This window comes from Babylonia areolata, chromosome 21, assembly GCF_041734735.1.
Source record: "Babylonia areolata isolate BAREFJ2019XMU chromosome 21, ASM4173473v1, whole genome shotgun sequence".
Lineage (NCBI taxonomy): Eukaryota > Metazoa > Mollusca > Gastropoda > Neogastropoda > Buccinidae > Babylonia > Babylonia areolata.
This window is the reverse complement of record NC_134896.1, coordinates 51,473,418-51,496,668: the sequence shown is the minus strand read 5'-3', so window position 1 is coordinate 51,496,668 and position 23,251 is coordinate 51,473,418. Positions and strand designations below refer to the sequence as shown.

At 47.7% G+C, this 23,251-nt stretch overlaps 2 protein-coding genes across 3 annotated transcripts in view; both read left to right on the top strand.

Moving 5' to 3' along the window:
* Window positions 1-22,401, top strand: part of LOC143296479 (TOG array regulator of axonemal microtubules protein 1-like) — an 88,793-nt gene extending 66,392 nt beyond the window's left edge. For both annotated transcript variants that reach the window (XM_076608436.1, XM_076608435.1), the window contains 12 exons: window positions 1,178-1,316; window positions 3,296-3,442; window positions 4,196-4,304; window positions 5,933-6,019; window positions 8,098-8,246; window positions 11,165-11,323; window positions 12,558-12,684; window positions 14,499-14,599; window positions 16,135-16,333; window positions 18,473-18,689; window positions 19,925-20,011; window positions 21,209-22,401. In XM_076608436.1, coding sequence (XP_076464551.1) covers window positions 1,178-1,316; window positions 3,296-3,442; window positions 4,196-4,304; window positions 5,933-6,019; window positions 8,098-8,246; window positions 11,165-11,323; window positions 12,558-12,684; window positions 14,499-14,599; window positions 16,135-16,333; window positions 18,473-18,689; window positions 19,925-20,011; window positions 21,209-21,459 — 1,772 coding nt within the window. In that variant the 3' untranslated portion in view covers window positions 21,460-22,401. The remainder of the gene's footprint in view (window positions 1-1,177; window positions 1,317-3,295; window positions 3,443-4,195; window positions 4,305-5,932; window positions 6,020-8,097; window positions 8,247-11,164; window positions 11,324-12,557; window positions 12,685-14,498; window positions 14,600-16,134; window positions 16,334-18,472; window positions 18,690-19,924; window positions 20,012-21,208) is intronic.
* Window positions 1-23,251, top strand: part of LOC143295950 (uncharacterized) — a 343,443-nt gene that overhangs the window by 273,157 nt on the left and 47,035 nt on the right. The window lies entirely within an intron of this gene.

The following is a 23,251-nucleotide window of genomic DNA, read 5'->3' as shown; positions in this document are numbered from 1 at the left end:
CAGCCGTCGCCTTCAGTGTGCTGTGCTGTGCTGGCTTCATTCTGTCTTAGAGGAGATAGCAGGCATCAGAAGAACAGATTTAGAGGAGATGGCAGGCATCAGAAGAACAGATTTAGAGGAGATCAGAATAGATTTAGAGGAGATAGCAGGCATCAGAAGAACAGATTTAGAGGAGATCAGAATAGATTTAGAGGAGATAGCAGGCATCAGAAGAATAGATTTGGAGGAGATAGCAGGCATCAGAACAGATTTAGAGATCAGAATAGATTTGGAGGAGATAGCAGGCATCAGAAGAATAGATTTGGAGGAGATAGCAGGCATCAGAACAGATTTAGAGGAGATCAGAATAGATTTAGAGGAGATAGCAGGCATCAGAAGAATAGATTTAGAGGAGATCAGAATAGATTTGGAGGAGATAGCAGGCATCAGAAGAACAGATTTAGAGAAGATCAGAATAGATTTAGAGGAGATAGGCATCAGAATAGATTTAGAGGAGATAGCAGGCATCAGAACAGATTTAGAGGAGATAGGCATAGAGGAGATAGCAGGCATCAGAAGAACAGATTTAGAGGAGATAGCAGGCATCAGAACAGATTTAGAGGAGATCAGAATAGATTTAGAGGAGATAGCAGGCATCAGAACAGATTTAGAGGAGATAGGAGATAGCAGGCATCAGAACAGATTTAGAGAAGATCAGAATAGATTTAGAGGAGATAGGCATCAGAATAGATTTAGAGGAGATAGCAGGCATCAGAACAGATTTAGAGGAGATAGCAGGCATCAGAAGAGATTGAGGAGATAGCAGGCATCAGAAGAACAGATTTAGAGGAGATCAGAATAGATTTGGAGGAGATAGCAGGCATCAGAATAGATTTGTGGATTCACTCGTTTTGTCTTAGGGGAGATAGCAGGCATCAGATGCCTGGTGAGGCTGTGTTCTCTCTCCCCCTCTCTCTCTCTCTTTCTCGCTCTCTCTCTGTGTCTCTGTCTCTGTCTCTCTCTCTCTCTCTCTCTCACACACACACACACACACACACACACATTTCTAAGGATTCACTGTTCCATTTATGATATCCATGTGATAATTAGCATTAAGTCATTCATATGCATGAAGAACAACGGTAACAGCATGTAAAAGAAGAAGACAGAGACTGAGTGATGCGTTGTGTGTCGACAGCGCTGTCCATATTGGGGTCAGGATCATCCAGCCTCAACAGCACCATGAGCTCCACACTGGGCAGCACCATAGGAAGTGTCAAGTCCTCTGCCCCCAGACCCGTCCCCCCGGTCGTCACACCCAGGAAGACCATCAAAACGTGAGTCACACACACCTACTCTCCATAACTTCTTCTTCTTCTTCTGCGTTCACTCGTATGCACACGAGTGGGCTTTTACGTGTATGACCGTTTTTACCCCGCCATGTAGGCAGCCATACTCCGTTTTCGGGGGTGTGCATGCTGGGTATGTTCTTGTGTCCATAACCCACCGAACGCTGACATGGATTACAGGATCTTTAACGTGCGTATTTGATCTTCTGCTTGCATATACACACGAAGGGGGTTCAGGCACTGGCAGGTCTGCACATATGTTGACCTGGGAGATCATAAAAATCTCCACCCTTTACCCACCAGGCGCCGTCACCGTGATTTGAACCCAGGACCCTCAGATTGACAGTCCAACGCTTTAACCACTCGGCTGTTGCGCCCATCTCTCCATAACTACACACAGGATAAAATGTTTATTTTTCAATTGATAAATTCCCTAAGGTAAAGGAATAATACTTGCTGCTTCTAATGATACCTCTTTTAGTCTGTCTTGCGCATCAATGATTTAAAAAGAAGATGATGATAAAGGGCATATCGTGAAAATGCCACAATATTTGTTACTTTGCAAAATTTTCTTTGTGACCCGTGGCACATAAGTGACCTCCACTGATGTCTGTCTTGTGCTGTCAGAGGTGTCTTACCTGTACGCAATACACGCAAAACACAATACACAAACTTTATTGTCTATACTTTGGTACAGAGATTTTCTTTTTGGCAGCAGCTCATGTCCAACATAAGAAGAAAACAACAAACAAATAAAATGAATGGAAAAAAAAAAGAAGAAGATAAATTAAATGGCACCAAATGGAAATAGCTATATACAAATATACAGATGACTGAAATTCACGTGCCTCTCCATTTGAGTCATCAAGCTGCATTGCACATCTTCCCACACCACTCACTCACATTCACACACACACACACACACACACACACACCACGCGTGCACACACGCATGCATTCTTTCTCTCTCTCTCTCCCCCTCCCTCCATCTCTCTCTTTCTCTCTCTCTCTCTCACAGAGTATGCAACTACAAAGATCGTAGTTCATTTAAAAATCAGATATCACCAGACTAAGACTAAGAATTTAACCAAAAAGCAGCACTTCCTTAGTTCACAAAAAATGAGAGGCATCACAGTAGAACAACTTTCATGCATTCATACTAATCAAAAGCCCTGTCACCACTTCTTCACCCCCCAGTCCCCCATATCCTACACTCCCCCTCCTTTGGAAAAATACCTACAAGACTAAGCATAATTGCCCCCCACCCCCACCCCCACCCCCTACGCACACACACACACACACACGCCTTTCATCCTTCCATAAAAAAAAATGTCTGTCTGTGCTGTCATAGCTATAGCTTCCCCCTTCCACAGATGTCTGTCTGTGCTGTCATAGCTATAGCTTCCCCCTTCCACAGATGTCTGTCTGTGCTGTCATAGCTATAGCTTCCCCCTTCCACTGATGTCTGTCTGTGCTGTCATAGCTATAGCTTCCCCCTTCCACTGATTTCTGTCTGTGCTGTCTTAGCTATAGCTTCCCCCTCCCACTGATGTCTGTCTGTGCTGTCTTAGCTATAGCTTCAGTGCTGTCTTAGCTATAGCTTCCCCCCCCCCCCCTCTCCACAGATGTCTGTCTGTGTTGTCATAGCTATATCTCCCCCCCCCCCTCCACAGATGTCTGTCTGTGCTGTCATAGCTATATCTTCCCCCCTCCACTGACGTCTGTCTGTGCTGTCATAGCTATAGCTTCCCCCCTCCACTGATGTCTGTCTGTGCTGTCATAGCTATAGCTTCCCCCCTCCACTGACGTCTGTCTGTGCTGTCATAGCTATAGCTCCCCCCCCCCCTCCCTCTCCACTGATGTCTGTCTGTGCTGTCTTAGCTATAGCTTCCCACCCCCTCCACTGATGTCTGTGAATGTTGTGTGGTGAGGGCAGTGACTGACCCCTTCCTTGTGTCTGGGTACAGATCCAGTGACCCAGTGTCTCTCCACCCCATGCCTGCAGTGGACAGAGCCCCAGAGGCCACAGAAGCCCCGCCGGAGGTGTGGAAAGCCTTCTCCGACCCCGATTCGTCCCTCAAGGCCGCTCAGAAGAAACTGGAGAACGATGACTGGTGGGCACTGCTCAGCGCTGACTGAGTTAACCACTTGACGTACAATTGCTCTTGGTTTAGCTTTCACACACAAAGATAGGGAAGTTGAAGTCTTGTCGCAGGTGGCAGGAGATATTTTGAGAATTGGAAACTGAATTGTTTATACTGTTTGATATGTGTATTATGGGTGGGAGTATTCCTGTATAAAATGGATTTCCATATTTTTGCTCCTTTTTTTTCTTTTCTTTATTTACTGATTGTGCAAATATTTTGGCTTTTTTTTGTGTGTGTGTGTGTGCCCATCCCAGAGGTGCAGTATTGTTTTAAACAGGATGCCTGGAAAGAACTGAATTTTTCCAATTTTTATGCCAAATTTGGTGTCAACTGACAAAGTATTTGCAGAGAAAATTCCAATGTTAAAGTTTACCATGGACACACACACACACACACACACACACACAGCCGAACACCAGGTTATAACATAAACTTTGTTTACACAAGTTGAGTCAAAAAGGTAGATGATCACCCAATAAATGAAAAACTTTTTTTTCTTTTAATGCGGATCTTCACCATTACTAATGTGTGCATTTCTTGTGTCAATTCTAACCAAAATATGTGTGTGTGCATGTGTGTGTGTGTGTGCGCGTGTGTGTGTGTGTGTGTGTGTGTGTGTGTGTGTGTGTGTATGCGTGCGTGTGTGTGTGCGTGCGTGCGTGTGCGTGCGCGTGTGCGTGCATGTATGTGCATGTGTGTGTGTGTGCGTGTGCCCCACAGGGAGATGAAAACAGAGGGTCTGAACATGATCCGCCGCATCGTTCACTTTCACCCTGAAACCTTCAGCCCTCAGGTGCTTCATCCGGTCATTCTGGCCATCGTCAATGAGGTGCGTGGGCTGCATGGCTGTCTGTCTGTCTGTCTAGAGGCCTTCTTGTCAGTTTGCTAGGAAAACCTGTCGTCATTGATAGGTAGACTGCTGATCACTTACTTAACATGGAACTGTTGCTCCTACTTGGGTTGGAAAGGCGGAACAGTTCTTGGTTTATTGGGGATTTTTGTTGTTGTTGTTGTAATGTCTGGTGCAGTAGCCCAGTGGTTAAAGCGCTGGACTTTCAATCTGAGTTCCCGGGTTTAAATCTCGGTGGCGCCTGGTGGGTAAAGGGTGGAGATTTTTTGAATCTCCCAGGTTCAACATATGTGCAGACCTGCCAGTGCCTGAACCCCCTTTGTATGTATACGCATGCAGAAGATCAAATACGCACGTTAAAGATCCTGTAATCCATGTCAGTGTTTGATGAGTTATGGAAACAAGAACATACCCAACATGCACACCCCTGAAAACGGAGTATGGCTGCCTACATGGTGGGATAAGTAAACAAAACGATCATATACGTAAAATGTTACATGTTTGTCTGAGTGTGTATGTGTGCATGCCTGAAATCTGATTGAATGACACAGGAAACGAATGATGAGCACCCAACGGCAGCCGTCAGTCGGCTCTACCCAAGTAGGCAGCCTGTTGTGTAAATGACTCTGTCTTTGTAAAGCGCTTAGAGCTTGGTCTCCGACCGAGGATAGGCGCTATATAAGTATCCATAACAATCAGTCAGCCAAAAATGTTGATCAGAACAGTCACTGTTCATGTTTTGTTCACAGAGTGCCGTGTTCATGTGTTAGTGAAAAAACACAGTGTTCATGTTTTGTAACGGTCATTTCTCAGAATGCTTTTGGCAACATTGTCCATGTGTTGTCAGAATACAGCATACTTTATCATCTCTGGAAGGATAAATTCGTTTGTGGTATACAGTATAAAAATAATGTACATGAATAAATAATCACAGTCATTCAATGTGGAGACTTAAGTCTCTCCATACGAACGGCGAAAGAGACGACGTTAACAGCGTTTCACCCCAATTACCATCATCAAAATATTGCAAGCGGAAGGCTCTTATACTGAAGAGGTGAATGTTGACAAAGAATACCACAATTCTGACGACAGAAGCTAAAGGTTGGGTCATTCAGACACCCACAGGACATCCGAGGGGTCTGTGTAGAGGAGAAGTAGAGGAGTGAGTTAAAAGACAGGATGGGCACCAAGCTTAAGCTGCTGATTCGGTTTGTACTCTGGTTAATGACAGGCACAGAGGAACAAACCCATCATCATCATCATCATTATCTCCTTTGTGGTCAACTTTGTTTGATTAGTTAATTAATTTTTTGTGCCTATTGTTTTAGGAAGTTAACTCACTCAGTACGGCCAGTCCTCTCTTCTCCTCTACACAGACGCCTCGGATGTCCAGTGGGTGTCTGAATGACCCAACCTTTAGCTTCCGTCGTCAGAATTGTGGTATTCTTTGTCAACATTCACCTCTTCAGTATAAGAGCCTTCCGCTTGCAATATTTTGATGGTGGTAATTGGGGTGAAACGTTGTTAACGTCGTCTCTTTCGCCGTTCGTATGGAGAGAGTTAAGATCTGAGCTGTGATCACCCCTCTCTCCCTTCTCTATGTACAGGTGAAAAACTTGAGGTCTCAGGTGTCGCGACTCGCCATCGTGTGTCTGGGCAGCATGTTTGCCACCCTCAAGAAGGCCATGGACCCTGTGAGTGACGGGGCTCACACACACACACACACACACACACACACACACACACACACACACACACACACACACTCTCTCTCTCTCTCTCTCTCTCTCTCTGTCTCTCTCTCTCTGTCTCTCTCTCTCACATACACACTCGCTCTCTCTCTTTCTCTCTCACACACACACACTCTCTCTCTCTCTCTTTCTCCCTCTCACACACACACACTCTCTTTCTCTCTCTCTCACACACACTCTCTCTCTCTCTCTCTCTTTGTCTCTCATACACGCTCTCTCTCTCTCTTTCTCTGTCTCTCTCTCTCTCACATTCTCTCTCTCTCTCTCTCTCTCTCTCTCTCTCTCTCTCACACACACACACACACTCTCTCTCTCTCACTCTCTCTCTCTCACACACATACACACACACACTCACTCTCTCTCTCTCACACACACGCACACACACGCCCTCTCTCTCTTCACTGTCACACACACACTCACATACATACTCACACTCTCTCTCTCACACACACACACACACACACACACACACACACACACACACACACACACTCTCACACACAGGGTTTTTCTCAGCATGGTCATGCACGCTGTTTGTCTGCCACAGTCTGCCTATCAGTGTGTCTGTCTGTCTGTCTGTCTGTTATCTGTCAGTCTGTCACAGTCTGTCTATCAGTGTGCCCGTCTGTCTGTCTATTATCTGTTAGTCTGTCACTGTCTGTCTATCAGTGTGCCCGTCTGTCTGTCTATTATCTGTTAGTCTGTCACTGTCTGTCTGTCAGTGTGCCTGTCTGTCTGTCTGTTGTCTGTCACTGTCTGTTAGAGTCTGTCTGTCTGTCTGTCTGTGTTGGTTATGTGATACTGTAGTTGGATAGTATTTCTATGGCATGGAGGAGGGAGGGTCATGTCAGTGTTGTGTTAACAGAAGCCCATTGGGGTGGGGGGGGGGTGTAGGGGTTCATGTCAGTGTTGTGTTAACAGAGGCCTATGGAAAGGGGGGGTGGGGGGGGGGTTCATGTCAGCGTTGTGTTAACAGAAGCCCATGGAGGGGGGGGGGGAGGGGGGGTCATGTCTGTGTTGTGTCAACAGAGGCCCATGGAAAGGGGGCGGGGTCATGTCTGTGTTGTGTTAACAGAGGCCCATGGAAGAAGGGGGGGGGGGAGGGGGGGGTCATGTCTGTGTTGTGTTAACAGAGGCCCATGGAAAGAGGGGAGGGGGGGTCATGTCTGTGTTGTGTTAACAGAGGCCCATGGAAAGGGGGGGGGGGGGGGGGGGGTCATGTCTGTGTTGTGTTAACAGAGGCCCATGGAAAGAGGGGGGGGGGGGGGGGTCATGTCTGTGTTGTGTTAACAGAGGCCCATGGAAAGAGGGGGGGGGTCATGTCTGTGTTGTGTTAACAGAGGCCCATGGAAGGGGGGGGAGCATGTCTGTATTGTGTTAACAGAGGCATATGGAAAGGGGGGGGGGGGCATGTCTGTGTTGTGTTAACAGAGGCCCATGGAAGAGAGGGGGGGGGGGGGTGTCATGTCCGTGTTGCGTTAAGTGATGGTCATGGTGTGGGTTGTACAGGACCTGGACATAGTGACCAAACAGCTGCTGGCCAAGGCAGGGGAGAGCAACAACTGGCATGTCTGTGTTGTGTTAACAGAGGTCCATGGAAAGGGGGTGGGGGGGGGCATGTCTGTGTTGTGTTAACAGAGGCCCATGGAAGGGGGGGGAGCATGTCTGTATTGTGTTAACAGAGGCCCATGGAAAGGGTGGGGGGGGGCATGTCTGTGTTGTGTTAACAGAGGCCCATGGAAGGTGGGGGAGGGGGGGGGGGCATGTCCATGTTGTGTTGTGTTAAGTGATGGTCATGGTGTGGTTGTACAGGACCTGGACATAGTGACCAAACAGCTGCTGGCCAAGGCAGGGGAGAGCAACAACTGGCATGTCTGTGTTGTGTTAACAGAGGTCCATGGAAAGGGGGGGGGGGGGGGGGGGCATGTCTGTGTTGTGTTAACAGAGGTCCATGGAAGGGAGGGGGGGGGGGGGGTCATGTCCGTGTTGTGTTAAGTGATGGTCATGGTGTGGTTGTACAGGACCTGGATATAGTGACCAAACAGCTGCTGGCCAAGGCAGGGGAGAGCAACAACTTCATCCGTGACGACGTGGAGCAGTCGCTGGGGTCCATGGTGTCTGGTGCCACACCCCAGCGCTCCCTCCTCGCCCTCATCTCTGGCGGTGCCACGTGAGTGCTGAGGCTGCTTCACACAGTGCACTGACTGACTGTACAGCACTCAAAACACATCTCTTCCGTTTGTATCTTTCTGAGTAGAGCTTGTCCGTCTGCATGTTCTTGCTGTGATTTGACATGCTGGACATGCTCTTGGAGTTGATTTGTGTGCATTTGTGATGATTTTTTTTAGTGTGCTTTTCTGTGAGGCCTGGCTCCTGGTGCATGTTTTTGACTTGGGGTAAATGTGATGTGTTTTTATCTTGCTGTGGTTTGGGGCCTATGTGATGTGAGACTATGATATTGCCTGTGATGATTTTACATTATATGTGTGTGTATGTGTGTGTGAATGTATGTGTGTGTGTATGTGTGTGAGTGTATGTATGTGTATATATATATATATATATATATATATATATATATATATATATAGAGAGAGAGAGAGAGAGAGAGAGAGAGAGAGAGAGAGTTGATGATGGGGAGTCATGTATGTGCAGACACAAGAAATGGTATATGGTGAAATGATGGATACATATTGATAATGGAGAGACGTGTGCTGCAGACACATGGAATGGTGTATGATAAAAATGATAGATACACAGTGACGATGGAGAGACGTGTGCTGCAGACACATGGAATGGTATATGATAAAAATCATAGATACACAGTGACGATGGAGAGACGTGTGCTGCAGACACATGGAATGGTATATGATAAAAATCATAGATACACAGTGACGATGGAGAGACGTGTGCTGCAGACACATGGAATGGTATATGATAAAAATGATAGATACACAGTGATGATGGAGAGACAGACACATGGAATGGTATATGATAAAAATCATAGATACACAGTGACGATGGAGAGACATGTGCTGCAGACACATGGAATGGTATATGATAAAAATGATAGATACACAGTGACGATGGAGAGACGTGTGCTGCAGACACATGGAATGGTATATGATAAAAATCATAGATACACAGTGACGATGGAGAGACGTGTGCTGCAGACACATGGAATGGTATATGATAAAAATGATAGATACACAGTGACGATGGAGAGACGCGTGGTGCAGACACATGGAATGGTATAAATGGTATATGGTACCCCCAGAAAGAGGAGTATGGCTGCCTACATGGTGGGTTAAAAATGGTTATACACGTAAAAGCCCACTCACGTATAATACGAGTGAACGTGGGAGTTGCAGCCCACGAATGCAAAAGAAAAAGAAAAAAGGTATATGATAAAAATGATAGATGCACAGTGACGATGGAGAGACGCGTGCTGCAGACACATGGAATGGTATGATAAAATACACAGTGACGATGGAGAGACGTTTGCTGCAGACACATGGAATGGTATATGATAAAAATCATAGATACACAGTGATGAGGGAGAGACACGTGCTGCAGACACATGGAATGGTATATGATAGAAATCATAGATACACAGTGACGATGGAGAGACGCGTGCTGCAGACACATGGAATGGTATATGATAAAAAATGATAGATACACAGTGACGATGGAGAGACGCGTGCTGCAGACACATGGAATGGTATATGATAAAAAATGATAGATACACAGTGACGATGGAGACGCATGCTGCAGACACATGGAATGGTATATGACACATGGAATGGTATGTGATAAAAATGATAGATACACAGTGACGATGGAGAGACGCGTGCTGCAGACACATGGAATGGTATATGATAAAAATCATAGATACACAGTGACGATGGAGAGATGTGCTGCAGACACATGGAATGGTGTATGATAAAAATCATAGATACACAGTGACGATGGAGAGACGCGTGCTGCAGACACATGGAATGGTATATGATAAAAAATGATAGATGCACAGTGACGATGGAGAGACGCGTGCTGCAGACACATGGAATGGTATATGATAAAAAATGATAGATACACAGTGACGATGGAGAGACGCGTGCTGCAGACACATGGAATGGTATAAATGGTATATGGTACCCCCCGAAAGAGGAGTATGGCTGCCTACATGGTGGGTTAAAAATGGTTATACACGTAAAAGCCCACTCACGTATAATACGAGTGAACGTGGGAGTTGCAGCCCACGAATGCAAAAGAAAAAGAAAAAAGGTATATGATAAAAATGATAGATGCACAGTGACGATGGAGAGACGCATGCTGCAGACACATGGAATGGTATGATAAAATACACAGTGACGATGGAGAGACGTTTGCTGCAGACACATGGAATGGTATATGATAAAAATCATAGATACACAGTGATGAGGGAGAGACACGTGCTGCAGACACATGGAATGGTATATGATAGAAATCATAGATACACAGTGACGATGGAGAGACGTGTGCTGCAGACACATGGAATGGTATATGATAAAAATGATAGATACTCAGTGACGATGGAGAGACAGACACATGGAATGGTATATGATAAAAATGATAGATACACAGTGACGATGGAGAGACGTGTGCTGCAGACACATGGAATGGTATATGACACATGGAATGGTATATGACACATGGAATGGTATATGATAAAAAATGATAGATACACAGTGACGATGGAGAGACGCGTGCTGCAGACATATGGAATGGTGTATGATAAAAATGATGGATACACATTGATGATGGAGAGATGTGTGCAGCAGACACATGGAATGGTATATGATAAAAATCATAGATACACAGTGACGATGGAGAGACAGACACATGGAATGGTATATGATAAAAATCATAGATACACAGTGACGATGGAGAGACATGTGCTGCAGACACATGGAATGGTATGTGATAAAAATGATAGATACACAGTGACGATGGAGAGACGCATGCTGCAGACACATGGAATGGTATATGATAAAAATCATAGATACACAGTGATGATGGAGACGGGTGATGAGGGAGACGTGTGTGCTGCAGACACAAGAACGTAGCAGTGCGCCGCACCACAGCCCAGTTCCTTGTGGAGGTGGTGGAGCGCATGGGGTCGGGCAAGATCCTCAGCGGGGTCAAGGACGTCACGGACCGTGTGCTGCCCACTGCCGCCCAGTTTGTCATGGACAGCTCACAGGAAACCAGGTAACAGTGCAGTGCTTTGTGTTGGTCACGGACAGCTCACAGGTAACAGTGCAGTGCTATGTGTTGGTCATGGACAGCTCACAGGTAACAGTGCAGTGCTATGTGTTGGTCACGGACAGCTCACAGGTAACAGTGCAGTGCTATGTGTTGGTCATGGACAGCTTAAAGGTAGCAGTTTAGTGCTTTGTGTTGGTCACGGACAGCTGAAAGGTAACAGTGCAGTGCTTTGTGTTGGTCACGGACAGCTCAAAGGTAACAGTGCAGTGCTTTGTGTTGGTCACGGACAGGTAACAGTGCAGTGCTATGTGTTGGTCACGGAGAGGTAACAGTGCAGTGCTATGTGTTGGTCACGGAGAGGTAACAGTGCAGTGCTATGTGTTGGTCACGGAGAGGTAACAGTGCAGTGCTATGTGTTGGTCACGGACAGCTCAAAGGTAACAGTGCAGTGCTATGTGTTGGTCACGGAGAGGTAACAGTGCAGTGCTTTGTGTTGGTCACGGACAGGTAACAGTGCAGTGCTTTGTGTTGGTCACGGACAGCTCAAAGGTAACAGTGCAGTGCTATGTGTTGGTCACGGACAGCTCACAGGAAACTAGGTAACGGTGTGTGGTTTGTGTGGTGCATGTGATATGTGGTGTGTTGTGCATGCTATATGTGGTGCATGCGATGTGTTGTGTGTGGTGTGTGGTGCATGTGATGTGTGGTGTGTGGTGCATGCTATGTACAGTGTGTGGTGCATGTGTGTGGTGTATGTGATGTGTTGTTTGGTGCATGCGATGTGTGGTGTTTGTGGTGCATGCAATGTGTGTTGTGTGTGGTGCATGTGATGTGTGGTACATGTGGTGCGACGGGCTTAACAGCCGAGTGGTTAAAGCGTTGGACTGTTAATCTGGGGGTCCCGGGTTTGAATCACGGTGACGGTGCCTGGTGGGTAAAGGGTGGAGATTTTTACGATCTCCCAGGTCAACATATGTGCAGACCTGCCAGTGCCTGAACCCCCTTTGTGTGTATATGCAAGCAGAAGATCAAATACGCACGTTAAAGATCCTGTAATCCATGTCAGCGTTCAGTGGGTTATGGAAACAAGAACATACTAGGCATATACACCCCCGAAAACGGAGTATGGCTGCCTACATGGCTGGGTAAAAGCGGTCATACACGTAAAAGCCCACTCGTGTGCATACGAGTGAACGCAGAAGAAGTACATGTGGTGCATGTGATGTGTGTTGTGCAGATACTACGGACGGAAGATCCTGTGGCTGCTGATGTCTCACCAGGACCTGGAGCGCATGCTGGCCAAGTACCTGCCGGCCAACACCCTGCGCAACATCCAAGACGTCGTGGAGTCACTCAGGAACAAGGTGGGTGCCACACACACACACTGACACACACACTCACACACACACACACACACACACAAATACACATACACACACACACACACACATACACACACACATACACATACACACACATACACACACACACACTCACACACACGGTAGAGTCTTTCAAGAACAAGGCAGGTAGCCACACACACACACACACACACACACACACACTCACACACACGGTAGAGTCTTTGAAGAACAAGGCAGGTGGCCACACACACACACACACACACACACACACACACACACACACACACATATGGTAGAGTCTTTGAAGAACAAGGCAGGTGGCCAGACACACACACACACACACACACACACACACACACACACACATATGGTGGAGTCACTCAGGAACAAGGTGGGTGCCACACACACACACACACACACACATACACATACACATACACCACACACACACACACACACACACACACACCACACACACACACACACACGTGGTGGAGTCACTCAGGAACAAGGTGGGTGCCACACACACACACACACACACACACCACACACACACACACACACACACACACACACACACCACACACACATGGTGGAGTCACTCAAGAACAAGGTGGGTGCCACACACACACACACACACACACACACACACACACACACATGGTGGATTCACTCAAGAACAAGGTGGGTGCCACACACACACACACACACACACACACACACATGGTGGATTCACTCAAGAACAATGTGTAGGCACACACACTCACACGCGCTAAGTATCAGCAGCATTCTTACAAAAAAACAACAACAACAACAACAACAATACTTTCTGTGTGATATACTCTCCCCATTGCCATGTAACAAACTCCTCCGATCACCAAGTGTTGTAGACTCAAAGCTTCCAGTCACAGGCTTTGGTTTATGTGAAAACAGCACAATGGACTTGTTCACTTCGACGGGCGCAGTAGCTGAGTGGTTAAAGCATTGGACTGTCAATCTGAGGGTCCCGGGTTCGAATCACAGTGACAGCGCCTGGTGGGTAAAGGGTGGAGATTTTTACGATCTCCCAGGTCAACATATGTGCAGACCTGCTAGTGCCTGAACCCCCTTCATGTGTATATGCAAGCAGAACATCAAATACGCACGTTAAAGATCCTGTAATCCATGTCAGCGCTTGGTGGGTTATTGAAACAAGAACATACCCAGCATGCACATCCCCGAAAACGGAGTATGGCTGCCTACATGGTGGGGTAAAAACGGTCATACACGTAAAAGCCCACTCGTGTGCATACGAGTGAACGCAGAAGAAGAACGCAGAAGAAGACTTGTTCACTTCAAACTTGGTCAGGCGGTGAAGGTTCTGTTGCCTGGGAAACCGACTGCAGCTGTCAAAGTTTTGTTACAGTATGAAAAGTGGTCATTTTAACTTGATCCCTTAACCCTTTCACCACCAGTCAATTTAGAGTACAAAATTCCCTTGTTGTATAAACACAGAAAAGACAGTGGCTAAGAATAGCTGGGGATTTGCCCCTGCGATGTATAGAAAATATGGCCTATCCTACCACTGAACATTAAGAGCAGTAGGTTCTTGGATAAAAGACCAATGAATGGTCACCTTTCAGTGACATGGGTCTTCTACCACGCCTGTGCATAAATGCAAGCTTGGCGGTGAAAGGGTTAATGTCGACTGAAGTGGCCTATGGCAGTGCACTGTCAAGTCGACTAAGGTCACCTATGCCGGCTAAAGAGTTAAAGCAGTGACTGTCCCATGCTTGTATTTTATTTATTTCATTCAATTTTGTTTCCTTTTCCAGGGTTTGGGTGAGAAGCCCAGCGAAACGGCATCAGCGAGGGCGAGGAGGTCTGGTCATGTCAGTCGCATGGGATCCACACTGAGAGGCGGCTCTGCTAGCAGGTAAAAGGCCTGCCTCTTGTCAGATGTCTGCTGTGTGTGCGGCCCAGCCATGTTGTCATCAGTTTTCATTTTTTTTATTGTGAAACCACTCCACTGTCTCACATTCCTTGATAATGGCGCTCATGATGATGATTTATACATTAACTCACTCGGGACGACAAGTTTTCTCCCTTGCTTTTCCCCACAGACGGCCCATTTGGAAGGGTTTCGAAAAAAAATTACAAAAAATACAAAATACAGAGTAAGAAAATGAAACTTTCTGAACTGGTTTATTACGTGTTGAGCTATTACATATAAAAAATCAAATTTCTCATATTATTTTTACAGTTTTGCCATATGTAGAAAATACTGCCAATTTTTCACCCTGAATCACCATACCCATGCTCACGTTCTGCATTAAATTTGCTTTCTTCTTCGTCATCATCCTCCTCTTCAATGTCCGACCCTTCAGTTTGTAGCATTTCAAGTACTTCGGTAACCCTAAAACGTTATTGTCGCTGCCTTGTTCGCTTCACAACATTTTGAGAAGAGCCCGCGTTCCTAACAGGCTGGCACGCGAGCAGACGACCGGTCAGTGACTTTGTCAGCGTGTGTGTGAGACGGGCCACACATGGCAGGCTGGCCAATCATACCATTCGATTGTGGAGTGACCCAGAATAGCGCACTTTGCTTGGCTAATCACAAAATCACGTGTACAGCGTGTGATGGATTTTTATTTCTTGAAAATGCTGTTCCATTCTGTCGTCTGAAACCGAATACATTTTATGTAGGAATGCTCATGCATTCCTTCGTCCGGAGAGAGTTAATCCTCTTTTGTCACTTTTATTTTTTTTAAAACATTTTATGTCCTAATCAGTTGCATTGTTTGTTTGTTATGAATCAGAATGAGTGATGCTCAGCCTCAGCAGGTCACCTTGCCCTGTTGATGGAAAAAGGAAGGAAATGATAAACTGAAAGCAGCTGGTTTTTCCTCCCCCATGTTGATGGAAAAAGGCAGGAAATGATATACTGAAAGCACTGAAAGCAGCTGATTTTTCTCCCCCATGATGAAGGAAATAATATACTGAAAGCACTGAAAGCAGCTGGTTTTTCTGCCCCATGTTGATGGAAAGATGAAGGAAATGATATACTGAAAGCACTGAAAGCAGCTGATTTTTCCTCCCCCATGTTGATGGAAAAAGGAAGGAAATGATATACTGAATGCAGCTGGTTTTTCCTCCCCTTTGTTTATGGTTTGTGCATAATTTATGGAGGAACTTGTACTTTTGTTTTGAAGTTGTGAATGGAGTAGCATTTTTCACGGGGCAGTATACCAGTATACATTTTATCTGCTTGAATGAAATAGTGTTTTGCACATGGTGATACACCAATTATACACAGCTGCTATCGTTTTGTCTGCTTGAACGGAGTAGATTTCTGCACAGGAAACACACCATTGCGTGAGTCTGACCACTGGGTCATGTTCAGTGTGTGACGTTAACTGTGATTTTAGGGGGAAAGAAGTGACCTTATACCAGCTTTGCGTGTGTCCACAGCAACATGGACGGCTTCAACAACGGCACGCCCCCAGCCCGGCGGAGGATGGGGCGAACTGACGAGGCGACGATGGAGGAGATCAAGGCGATGATCAACCAGCTGGGGGCGAGGGAGTGGAGGGACCGCTACGACGCTGTCAACACCTTTCTGGAGATGTGTGTGGAACGACCTGACACTGTGTCCATGCACATTGTTAAGGTAGGACCTGACACTTTGTCTATGACCATCGTTAAGGTAGGACTGGACACTTGTGTCCATGACCATCGTTAAGCTAGGGCCTGACACCGTCCATGACCGTCGTTAAGGTAGGGCCTGACGCACTGTCCATGACCATCGTTATGGTAGGACCTGACACTGTGTCCATGCACATTGTTAAGTAGGACCTGACATGCTGTCCATGACCATCGTTAAGGTAGGGCCTGACGCACTGTCCATGAACATTATTAAGGTAGGACTTGACACTGTGTCCATGCACATCGTTAAGGTAGGACCTGATACTGTGTCCATGCACATCTTTAAGGTAGGACCTGACACTGTGTCCATGACCATCGCTAAGGTAGGGCCTGACACACTGTCCATGACCATCGTTAAGGTAGGACCTGACACACTGTCCATGACCATCGTTAAGGTAGGGGCTGACACTGCGTCCATGACCATCGTTAAGGTAGGACCTGATACTGTCCATGACCATCGTTACGGTAGGACCTGACACTGTCCATGACCATCGTTAAGGTAGGACCTGACACTGTGTCCATGACCATTGTTAAGGTAGGACCTGACACACTGTCCATGACCATCGTTATGGTAGGACCTGACACACTGTCCATGACCATCGTTATGGTAGGATCTGACACTGTCCATGACCATCGTTATGGTAGGACCTGACACTGTGTCCATGACCATCGCTAAGGTAGGACCTGACACACTGTCCATGACCATCGTTATGGTAGGACCTGACACTGTGTCCATGACCATCGTTAAGGGAGGACCTGACACGCTGTCCATGACCATTGTTAAGGTAGGGCCTGAAGGCACTGTCCATGAACATTATTAAGGTAGGACCTGACACTGTGTCCATGACCATCGTTAAGGTAGGGCCTGACACAGTGTCCATGACCATTGTTCAGGTAGGACCTGACACACTGTCCATGACCATCGTAATGGTAGGACCTGATACTGTGTCCATGCACATCGTTAAGGTAGGACCTGACACTGTGTCCATGACCATCGTTAAGGTAGGGCCTGACACAGTGTCCATGACCATTGTTAAGGTAGGACCTGACACACTGTCCATGACCATCGTTAAGGTAGGGGCTGACACTGTCCATGACCATCGTTAAGGTAGGGCCTGACACTGTGTCCATGACCATCGTTAAGGTAGGACCTGACACACTGTCTATGACCATCGCTAAGGTAGGGCCTGACACAGTGTCCATGACCATCGTTAAGGTAGGGCCTGACACAGTGTCCATGACCATTGTTAAGGTAGGACCTGACACACTGTCCATGACCATCGTTAAGGTAGGGGCTGACACTGTCCATGACCATCGTTAAGGTAGGGCCTGACACTGTGTCCATGACCATCGTTAAGGTAGGGGCTGACACTGCGTCCATGACCATCGTTAAGGTAGGGGCTGACACTGCGCCCATGACCATCGTTAAGGTAGGACCTGACACACTGTCCATGACCATCGTTAAGGTAGGGGCTGACACTGCGTCCATGACCATCGTTAAGGTAGGGGCTGACACTGCGTCCATGACCATCGTTAAGGTAGGACCTGATACTGTCCATGACCATCGTTACGGTAGGACCTGACACTGTCCATGACCATCGTTAAGGTAGGACCTGACACTATCCATGACCATTGTTAAGGTAGGACCTGACACTGTCCATGACCATCGTTAAGGTAGGGCCTGACACTGTCCATGACCATCATTAAGGTATGACCTGACACTGTCCATGACCATTGTTAAGGTAGGACCTGACACTGTCCATGACCATCGTTAAGGTATGACCTGACACTGTCCATGACCATCGTTAAGGTAGGACCTGACGCTGTCCATGACCATCGTTAAGGTAGGGCCGGACACTGTCCATGACCATCATTAAGGTAGGGCTTGACACTGTCCATGACCATCGTTAAGGTAGGGTTTGCTGGGCTGCATCTTCCATATGACTGAAACGGATCTGGGTCTTCATACCGTTTTCAGTGTTCTTAACTTAATCACAATCTTACTTGGACCTTTGAACATTATTTTGTCTTCTCGTTCCCTGGTTTGAAGTAACTAACAGGTACGTGGCCCTGGTCATGAGCGGCCTATGATGCGTGCTTTCAGATCTTTGACAAGTTCCTGCCGCGACTGCAGGACTCGAACAGCAAGGTGAACCTGCAGGCGCTGAAGGTGATGCAGCAGGTGGTTCCCATGCTGAAGGAGGCCCTGCCCTCCGTCGTCTCCATGGCCGTCGCCTCCGTTGTCCCCAACCTGTCCTCCAAGAACCGCGACATCAACATCACTGCCGCTGCCATCCTGGACAGCTACATGGAACACCTGGGTAAGTGGTCCTCCACAGCTACATGGAACACCTGGGTAAGTGGTCCTCCACAGCTACATGGAACACCTGGGTAAGTGGTCCTCCACAGCTACATGGAGCACCTGGGTAAGTGGTCCTCCACATGGAACACCTGGGTAAGTGGTCCTCCACAGCTACATGGAACACCTGGGTAAGTGGTCCTCCACAGCTACATGGAACACCTGGGTAAGTGGTCCTTCACAGCTACATGGAACACCTGGGTAAGTGGTCCTCCACATGGAACACCTGGGTAAGTGGTCCTCCACAGCTACATGGAACACCTGGGTAAGTGGTCCTCCACATGGAACACCTGGGTAAGTGGTCCTCCACATGGAACACCTGGGTAAGTGGTCCTCCACATGGAACACCTGGGTAAGTGGTCCTCCTCAGCCTCATGAAGTGGTCCTTCACAGCTACATGGAACACCTGGGTAAGTGGCCCTTCAGAGCTACATGGAACACCTGTGTTAGTGGTTGATGTGTACAGACCAGTGTGTCAGAAGTGTGTACGAAGAGTGATGTGAAATGATGTGGTGGTTGGTGTGTACAGACCAGTGTCAAAAGTGTGTATGAAGAGTGACGTGAAGTGATGTGGTTGGTGTGTACAGAGTGTCAAAAGTGTGTATGAAGAGTGATGTGAAGTGATGTGGTGGTTGGTGTGTACAGAGTGTCAGAAGTTTGTACGAAGAGTGACGTGAAGTGATGTGGTTGGTGTGTACAGACCAGAGTGTTTGAAGAGTGATGTGGTGGTTGGTGTGTACAGAGTGTCAGAAGTGTGTATGAAGAGTGATGTGAAGTGATGTGGTGGTTGGTGTGTACAGACCAGTGTCAGAAGTGTGTATGAAGAGTGATGTGGTGGTTGGTGTGTACAGTGTCAGAAGTGTGTATGAAGAGTGATGTGAAGTGATGTGGTTGGTGTGTACAGACCAGTGTCAGAAGTGTGTATGAAGAGTGATGTGAAGTGATGTGGTTGGTGTGTACAGACCAGTGTCAGAAGTGTGTATGAAGAGTGATGTGAAGTGATGTGGTTGGTGTGTACAGACCAGTGTCAGAAGTGTGTATGAAGAGTGATGTGGTGGTTGGTGTGTACAGAGTGTCAAAAGTGTGTATGAAGAGTGATGTGAAGTGATGTGGTGGTTGGTGTGTACAGAGTGTCAAAAGTGTGTACGAAGAGTGATGTGAAGTGATGTGAAGTGATGTGGTGGTTGGTGTGTACAGACCAGAGCCTCCTGATCCAGCCCTTTGCCAACCAGGCCCAGTGTGCCACGGGTCAGAGTAAGGCAGAGATGGTCGTCAAAGTCGCTTGTGAGTCAGCTGCTCTTTTCAATCCTTCTCACTGTTTTTGTCTGCTGTGAAGAGAGAGAGAGAGAGAGAGAGAGCTGGTGGGTATGTTGTGCAGGTGTGAAAGTTGGGTGTGGGTGTGAAAGCCTCAGTTTGGTGTCATATACTGTACCATGTCAAACTGATGCAAACTAGGCCTATTGGTTTGCTCTGCTTGGTCCTCCTTTTGGTATGGAAAGGCTGTGCAGGTGTGAAAACAGTATTGATGTGATAGTTTCTGTGTAGTGTCAAACCTTCAGTAGTAGTAGTCTTGGTGCGGGTGTGATGGTCACGGTGTGAAAGTCCCAGTCATTAATGAGTGTGTCATGTTGTACAATGAGTCATGTCATGTCCACAGACCTAGCGGACAGGGTGTACCCAAGGTATTTGTATTTGTATTTCTGTCTTTTTGTCACAACAGATTTCTCTGTGTGAAATTCGGGCTGCTCTCCCCAGGGAGAGCACAATGCTACATTACAGCGCCACCCATTTGTTGTTATTTTTTCCTGCGTGCAGTTTTTTTATTTGTTTTTTCTGTTGAAGTGGATTTTTCAACAAAATTTTGCCAGGAACAACCCTTTTGTTGCCGTGGTTTTTTTTTATGTGCGCTAAGTGCATGCTGCACACGGGACCTCGGTTTATCATCTCATCCGAATGACTAGCGTCCAGACCACCACTCAAGGTCTAGTGGAGGGGGAAAAAATATCGGCGGCTGAGCTGTGATTTGAACCAGCGTGCTCAGATTCTCTCGCTTCCTAGGCGGACGCATTACCTCTAGGCCATCACTCCACTTAACAAGGTTAATGTAGTGTGTCATGTCCACAGACCTGGTGGACAGGATGTACCCAAGGTTAATGTAGTGTGTCATGTCCACAGACCTGGTGGACAGGGTGTACCCAAGGTTAATGTAGTGTGTCATGTCCACAGACCTGGCGGACAGGATGTACCCAAGGTTAATGTAGTGTGTCATGTCCACAGACCTGGCAGACAGGGTGTACCCAAGGTTAATGTAGTGTGTCATGTCCACAGACCTGGTGGACAGGATGTACCCAAGGTTAATGTAGTGTGTCATGTCCACAGACCTGGCGGACAGGGTGTACCCAAGGTTAATGTAGTGTGTCATGTCCACAGACCTGGCGGACAGGATGTACCCAAGGTTAATGTAGTGTGTCATGTCCACAGACCTGGCGGACAGGGTGTACCCGAGGAAGCCGAAGCAGATCGTGCTGCACGTGCTGCCATTGCTGTGGCACCTGCTGGCAGCACCAGGTGTGGCGGGGGGGTCAGGGTCAGGGGAGCTGCGGTCAGCAGTGACCGGCCTGGCGTCCAGCTTGTGGGACCACATGGGGCAGGGCCTCATCGACAAGGCTAACTCCGACCCCAACATGGCCGCCCGCCACGTCAGCGTGCTGCACGAGGTCCTCAACCTCTGAGCCTCCTCCTTCCTCCCTCTCCACCCCCAGCCCCAACCCCACTCCACCCTCCATCGCCTCCACCACCACTACCCTGTCCTTGCCTCGTTCTTGTCCAGCCAGTGGTGGGGGAAGAGAAGCAGTGTGTTGAGGAGAGGCAGCTGCTTACTGACGTCATCTTGGGGGGCAGACAAGTGTCTTGAGGAGAGACTGTCCATTTACTTACTTTCATCGTCTTGTCAAAAAGCCTGGTATTAACGTTACATTTAAACAGAGTGGTCGCTTTTGGGAGCGTGGGTGTGCAACAAAAGAGGCACAGAGTAAGAAACAGGCAATGCCAAGTTGTTTGCCAGTACAAGCGGAGGGTTTTTTTTTTTTTGTTGCTTTTAGTTTTTTATTGTTGTTGTTTTTTTTACTGTGATATTGTGTGCGGTCTGTAATCATATCTGCAGTTCTTTGTGGTTAACTTCATGCACCCTCTGTGTGTGTATGTGTGTGTGTGTGTGTGTGTGAGAGAGAGAGAGAGAGGCAGCAGGTGGAGATGGAACCATGGCCCGAGGAGCAAGGCCTGAGTGGTGATCAGCAGGCAGAGAACCAAAGCTGAGTGCCACAGCCTGTGTCCTGACTGTCTGGCATTGCCCACAGGGCCTGGTGGACAGAGGAGGAGAAGGAGACAGTGGTGTGGGGGTGGGGGTGCTGGGGGGGGGGGGGGGAGAAGAGAAGCCGACAAGGGAGTGAGCTGAATGTGGAAACACCAGAGAAAAAGAGAATGCGGGTGGTGTGCATGTATGTGTGTTTGTGCGTACACTGATGAATACAGTAAACAACATTTGCCTGTGTATGTGATCTTTGTCACAGCATCCTTGTAGCTGGTTTTGTACATAGCATTTGAATCTGCCAGTGATTATTTATTTCTCAGCTGTTTGATTCCTGACAAGTCAGCATTGGAGGTGGGTTTGCTTGGATGGGGGGGGCGGGGGGGGATTATCCTGCAGACTTGTGCCTGAACAGTGTTGTGTTGTTTACCTGATGAAGACGAAGTTCTGGTGACTTTTTCTTTTTGTCCTCTCCCTCCCCTGTCCACCACCACCCCCCCCCCCCCCCCCGAACCCTCCCCTGAGCCCCCTCTGCCCCCCCTTGCATCCACCTCCCCCCCAAACAAGCCCAGCAGTGACCTGCCTGTGCCCTCCCCTCCTCCCCCCCCAACTCCCCCTGCCCCCCTTGCATCCACCTCCCCCCCCAAACAAGACCAGCAGTGACCTGCCTGTGCCCTCCCCCCCCTCACTCCCCCTGCCCCCCCCCCCCACCACACCCCCACACCCCTCTTGCATCCACCTCCCCCCCCCCCCCCCAAACAAGGCCAGCAGTGACCTGTCTGTGTCCTCCCCCCCTCACCCCCCACTACCCCTGCCCCCCACCCCCACCACACCCCCACACCCTCCTTGCATCCACCTCCCCCCCCCCCCCCCCAAACAAGGCCAGCAGTGACCTGCCTGTGTCCTCCCACTACAACCATGTGGTGCTTGTGCTTGCTGTGTTTTTGGTGTGTGTGTGTTTTTTTTTTTTTTTTTTTTTTTTTTTTTTTTCTCATCAGGTTGTGACAACAAAGAAATAAAATAGAAGAATGTCTTGTCGACATTTTTGTTCCCACCACCCGCAGGTTTGGGAAATTCTCTGTCTCTTTGTCTGTAAAGAAGAGAATTCCCACCCCCCACCCCCCACCCCCCCACCCCCAGCCCCCCCAAGTTTCAACAAAATTCCAAAACAAATTGAAGGAAAGTAAACAAAAGAAAGAAAGAAATGTAAGAGAAGG